The 6,288-nt window shown below is 35.5% G+C and overlaps 2 protein-coding genes across 2 annotated transcripts in view; one reads left to right on the top strand and one right to left on the bottom strand.

Annotated features, from left to right (window-relative positions):
* Positions 1-6,288, bottom strand: part of ENTPD6 (ectonucleoside triphosphate diphosphohydrolase 6 (putative)) — a 56,313-nt gene that overhangs the window by 43,082 nt on the left and 6,943 nt on the right. The window contains exon 2 of the mRNA XM_006860758.1: positions 3,515-3,591. Coding sequence (XP_006860820.1) covers positions 3,515-3,591 — 77 coding nt within the window. The remainder of the gene's footprint in view (positions 1-3,514; positions 3,592-6,288) is intronic.
* LOC102824563 (histidine triad nucleotide-binding protein 1-like) lies at positions 5,843-6,280 on the top strand. The gene has a single exon (XM_006860668.1). It carries the CDS (start codon positions 5,855-5,857, stop codon positions 6,233-6,235), a length of 381 nt encoding a protein of 126 aa, XP_006860730.1. The 5' UTR covers positions 5,843-5,854; the 3' UTR covers positions 6,236-6,280.

Below are 6,288 nucleotides of genomic sequence, written 5' to 3'. Positions count from 1 at the left end.
ATAGATATTATTCTACCACAGAAAGCACTGTACTTCAAGATAGTATTGATATTTTTACAATGTCTCCCTATCCATGAGCATGGCTCATATTCTTCCATTTATGTTGGTCTCTTTGGTTTCTTGTAGTAGTGTTTTATAGTTTTCTTTGAATAGGTTTTATAGTTTTCTTTGAATAGGTGATTTGTGTCTCTGGTTACATTTAATACTAAATATTTTATCTTTTGGGGGTTATTGTAAATGGTATTGTTTTCCTGATTTCCCTGTCAAGAGTTCAACTGACTTTTGCATATTGCCACTTTGCTAAATCTTTGAATTCCTTCTAATATTTTTCTTGCTGAGTCTTTTGGATTTTTTTGTGTGCACATACTAAGCTGTTTTTATTAATCCATAATGGCATGCTATAGATACTGTACAGTGTGAAGATTTATTCATTACAAAAATGGCTTCCAAACCACTAGAAATGAAATTGGAATAAGAGCATAAAATGGAACAGTAACATCACAACTGTTAGGAAACATTCAAATAATTCACAGAAAAAAATTAATAAACCAGGGAAAAATCAGAGACAGTTTTACAATCACTTCATGTCAACTACAATGGCACTGAATGAACAGGTTTCAGCTTTGTACAGCCTTTATACATCAACATGCCAAAGATCTTTTTGTCTTTTTTTTAATTCACTACCTACTTGTATGTATGTGTGTACTATGAAAAACCTGTACATGAATTTCAAAGAAATGCTGCACCAAAATAAAGCCATACTAATTTATACTAACATGTCTGAACAGGATCTAGTTAGAAGCACTTAGAAGGCTAAGACGTTTAAAAAGAGTTCCTATCAGAGCAACATGAATTCTTCTAAAATTGAAGTAAAAATGAACATTAAATTTATGGTTAAGCTGGGGTTAGAGAAAGGTGAATTCGTTGATGGTTTACAAAAAATGTATGGGAACAATGTTCCAAAGAAATCAGCAAATTTCTTTAAGAAAGGAAGAGACAATGTTGAAAATTAAGCCTACAGCAGCCAACCATCCACTTCAACTTGAAAGGCAAAAATTAATCTTGTTCATACCCTAGTTGAAGAGAACTAACACCGTGGGCTAATGCGCTGGACTGCAAAGTCAGTTTGAGGTCGACAAAGGTCAACAGTTCAAGCTCACCAGCCGCTATTCGGAAACCCTATACAGGGTCACTAAGGGTTAAAACCTACTCAATTGCACTTAACAACAACAATAATTAACAGAAGAAAAAATAGACAACACCATAGACGTCTCAACTGATTGAGATTAAACAATTCTGAATGAAAAATAAAAGTTGAACAAACTTGACTCAGTGAGTGCCATAATTATTGCACCCAAGATCAGCTGCAGACAAGGAACAGAACTTTCTAATGGAAATTTTAAATAAATGGTATCAAGATCCTGAAGTATTTCTTGAAAGAATGGTAACAGGAGATGAAACATGACTTTACCAGTATAATCCTAAAGACAAAGCACAATCAACGTAATGACTATCAAGAGATGGAAATGGTCCAGTCAGAGCAAAAGCGGACTGGTCAAGAGCAAAGGTCACAGTAACAGTTTTTGGTGATGAGATGCTCAAGGCATTTTGTCTGTTGACTTTCTGGAGGGCCAAGGAATTATCACATCTGATTATGAGAGTGTTTTGAGAAAGTATACTCTTGTCCATTCCTTTCATCAAACAAAGGCAATTTTGTGAGTTTCTATGAAGTATCATTAGGCATCAACCTTACAGTTCTAATTTTGATTCTGACTTCTTTTTCTTTCCTAGTCCTAAAAAATCTTTAAAGACCACCCATTTTTATTCAGTTAATAATGTAAAAAAAAGATTTACATTGATGTGATTAAATTCCCAGGGACCTCAATTCTTTAGGAACAGGCTAAATGCATATTATCACTTATAAAATTTTTTTACTTTGATGAAGCTTATGCAGAGAAATCAAGTTAATAATGTTTATCTTTTAATTCCATTTTTCCATTAATATTTGAAGTCCCTTCATAAGACCTAACTATATTGAGGAATTTCCTTCTATTCCAATTTTGCTGAGTGCTTTTATCAGGAATGGATGTTGGTTTTTGTCAAATGCCTTTTCTGTGTTGATTGATATGATCATATTTTTCCTTTGTTTTATGTAAGTGCTGGATTATATTGTTTTTCTAATGTTGAACCATCTTTGCATATTTTATATAAACCTAACTAGGTTTTCTTACATATTGTTTTTGAGAAGTTTTATGTCTATGTTCATAAAGGATATTGGTCTATCATTTTCTTTCTTAGTGATAATTGTGTCTGTATCAGGGTAATTTATGCTCACTTTGTAAGATGCATTTGGAGATATTCTATTTTTTCTTATGTTCTGGGATAGTTTAAGTAGAATTTGTGTCAGTTTTTCTCCAAATGTTTGGTAAAATTCACCAATCAAGATGTCCGGGGCCTGGATTGTTTTTGTTGTTGGAATGTTTTAATGACCTATTCATTTTTTTCTTTTGTTCCGAGTCTTTTTTTTCTACCTCAGTTTGTAATAGTAGAATGTGTTTCTAGAAATTTGTCCATTTCTTCTAGGTTTTCAAATTTGCTGGAATATAGTTCTTCATAATATTCTTTTCTTATCCTTTTAATTTCAGGGGGCTCTGTTGTGATGTCATTTCTTATATTTGTGTTGTCTCTCTTTTTTTCCTGTTGGATTTGATAGTGGTATGTCTATTTTATTAATAATTTCAAAGAACCAACTTCTTGTCTTATTGAGTCTTTCTATTGTTTTTCTGTTTCATTTATTTCTGCTCTAATCTTTATTATTTTGTTTCTTTTGTAGGCTGTACACTTATTTTGCTGCTCTTTTTAAGTTGTTGGAGATGTTGGGTTAAGGTGTTAATTTTGCCTCTTCCTTTTCTCGCTCTCTTTTTTTAAAATTTGTGCATTTATTGCTACAAATAGACATCTGAGCACTGCTTTTGCTGTGTCCTAAAAGATAAGGAGCTCTGGTAGCGTAGTGGTTACGAATAGGGCTGCGAACCTCATGGTTAGCAGTTTGAAACTACCAGCTATTCCGCAGGAGAAAGATGAGGCTTTCTGCTCCTGTAATGATTTACAGCCTGGGAAACCCTGTACAGGGTCACTATGAGTTGGAACCGACTCCACGGCAAACAACAACAACAACATATCCACATGTGTATTTACCTGTGATGCAAATATATCTATCCATGGATGTGGTGGAACATAATACAACTAAGTTAATGTAAAATCAATTTAAATAACTCAATTACAAAAGCTTTTAGTCAGTTTATACCATTTATATTTCTGGACTGGCTTATTTTGTAGGGGATGGCAATGGTTGCCCCTAACCCCCTCACCTGTATAACACGTAAGTGTCCTGCCAGCACACTCAGAGGTAATACTATGTAGATGGACTAGATTTCTGCATAAAAGGCTGGCTTTAACAAACTTATAAGACGAAAAACTTTGTGAGTTTACAGGTTTCAGAAAACTGACTTACCTTTTCCACGTCATCAGCATATGCAGAAAGACCAGGTTCAAGAGCTTGGAAGGTTTCATGCATCAAGGTGGGAGTTTCTAAGGAAAGAACATATTTAAAAAAAGGACAACTATAATTTTCTTTTATGGCATCTCTGCTGTAATGCATATTTTTAAAGACAGACTCTGACATCACAGGGTCAATTCCCCTCCCATTAATGAACAAGACACCTTCCTTATTTCTTGTCTACACTCAGCTTCTTCGGGTCAATTACACAAGGGAAAGATTCTGCCTTCTCTATTGTCTTCAATGTTTTGCTTCGAATTTAAAATATATATTTTTTAAATCGGCTTTTTTGAAGTATAATTTACATACAACAGACAGCATCCACTTCGAGTGTTCTATTTTAACAGTTAATTCTTGTTGATTGAATAACCAGAGGAGCAGGTAAGTACCTACAAATTGAATATATGAAAATCATGTCCCTGATTTCAGGATAACTGTTTTACTAGGTTCTAAAAAGAACGAATGCTACTGAAGGAAGAAGTCTAAACAGCATTGAAGGCACTGGTGTAAAACCAGGCTCCAGGACTGACTGAAAACAAAATGTTTCAACAAACTGTTGTAGCGCTGGAGGCGCTCCTATGTCAGTGCCAAGAAATTTTGAAGAAAACTACCTGGCCAGTCACTTGGAAGAGATCTGTATCTGTGCACATTCCAAAGAAAGATGATTGCATGGAATATGTAAATCATTAAACAGTATCATTAATATCTATATAAGTGAATCTGTGCTGAACATAATTAACAAGTGATTGTAGAAATACATTGAGAGAAATTCAAGTTGGATTCAGAACAGGACTTGCAATGAGCGATATCATTGCTGATGTCAAAGCATTCAAGAAGCTGAATGAACTCCAAACAGGGTAGATCACAAAAGAAATCACTAAGACATTATAGCCACTATTCGAAACCAAAGACAAGGAAAGAATCCTGAGAGTAGCTCGTAGAAAAATGAAAAGTTACCTACAAAGGAGAACTAGTAAGATTGCACTATAATTTCTTAGTAGAAACCATGAGGCAAGAAGACAATGAGATGACATATATAAAACTCTGAAAGAAAAGTATTGCCACCGAAGAATCATATACACATCAAAACTGTCCATCAAATATGTTGGTGAAATTAGGATATATCCAGATAAACACAAATAGAAAGAATTTTATAAGCCAGATCAATCTTATAAAAAATTCTAAAGGAACTAATTGAACAGAGAACCAACAACAGACAACAGCCTGACATTAACATACATGACAAAATTATTTAGAACCTAAGCCTGATATAGAAGTATTCAAAGTACACCAGACTTACAAGACTGAACTTAGGGAACCAGAGACACCACTTTGCAACAAAATAAAAAAAACTGCATAAAGTAAAACAAGGGAATAATGTAGTTATAGAACTTCAAATGAGGAATAAATATTTCAAGAAAAATAAATAAACCTAACTGTAACCCTAAAACCAGACCAAGCCTTTCTCCTAGCCCTAGCCCAACCCCTAACACAAATCTTAGTCCTAGCCATAACCCTAACAGTAAACGAAGTCCTAAGCTTAGACTAGAACTAGCCATAGTCCTAACCCTTACTCCTACCAGCACCCCTACACACCCACAAAACAAATTCAGATGACCTAAACAACATTTCATTCTGTTATGCATATGACCACTATGAGTCAGAACTGACTTGAAGGCACTTAATAACACCAACAACACTACCGAGTAGAAGAGTGAAGTCCTGGTGTAGTACTATAGAATCAGTACTGGACTGCTAACGAAAAGGTCAACAGTTTCACCCCTATACAGGGTCACAATGAGTCAGAACTGACTTCACAGCACTTAACAACACACTATTGAAATAACTTTAAATAAGCTAAACAAAACAGGCATCTTGTTTTCCCAGAAACACACCCATATTTCATGAGTTTTTCTAATAATAAGCACTTTATTATTGTTGTTGTGGAATATAAAAAGGTAGTCTATTGTACATGGTGTTACTAGTTAGATAAAAAGGTGGGGAAAATATATATACACACATACACACACACACATGAAAATATCTGGTGTAAAGACACACAAGAAACTACTTAATCATTGTGGTTATCCAAAAAGGAGGAATAGAGAATGGACACAAAGTAGGGAGGGCTGACCCTATATCTTAGTTTTGATTGATATGAATGTTACATTCATCAAAAAGAACATTTCAAGAGGGTGCGCAAGCAGCGGTCCCGGCGTAAGCTAGGAGGCATGCTTCTCTACTCCTTCCTCCTCTTGAGCTTCTCCCAGAGCCTTGGCACTGGAGAGGACCGAGATGGCAGATGAGATCGCCAAGGCTCAGGCCGCTTGGCCTGGTGGTGACACAATTTTTGGGAAGATCATCCGCAAGGAAATCCCAGCCAAAATCATTTTTGAGGATGACTGGTGTCTTGCTTTCCATGACATTTCCCCTCAAGCACCAACACATTTTCTGGTGATACCTAAGAAGCATATTTCCCAGATTTCTGTAGCAGAAGAAGATGATGAAAATCTTCTTGGACATTTAATGAATGTTGGCAAGAAATGTGCTGCTGACCTGGGCCTGAAAAAGGGTTATCGAATGGTGGTGAATGAAGGTTCAGATGGAGGACAGTCTGTCTATCATGTTCATCTTCATGTTCTTGGAGGTCGGCAGATGAATTGGCCTCCTGGTTAAGCGTACTTTGGGGATACTTGTCCCTTCTCTAGGCAATGATCAGGTTGGCAAGT

The sequence above is a fragment of the Chrysochloris asiatica genome, unplaced genomic scaffold, assembly GCF_000296735.1.
Source record: "Chrysochloris asiatica unplaced genomic scaffold, ChrAsi1.0 scaffold00039, whole genome shotgun sequence".
NCBI lineage: Eukaryota > Metazoa > Chordata > Mammalia > Afrosoricida > Chrysochloridae > Chrysochloris > Chrysochloris asiatica.
Note: the sequence above shows the minus strand (reverse complement) of the source record. Positions and strands in the feature narration are given on the sequence as shown.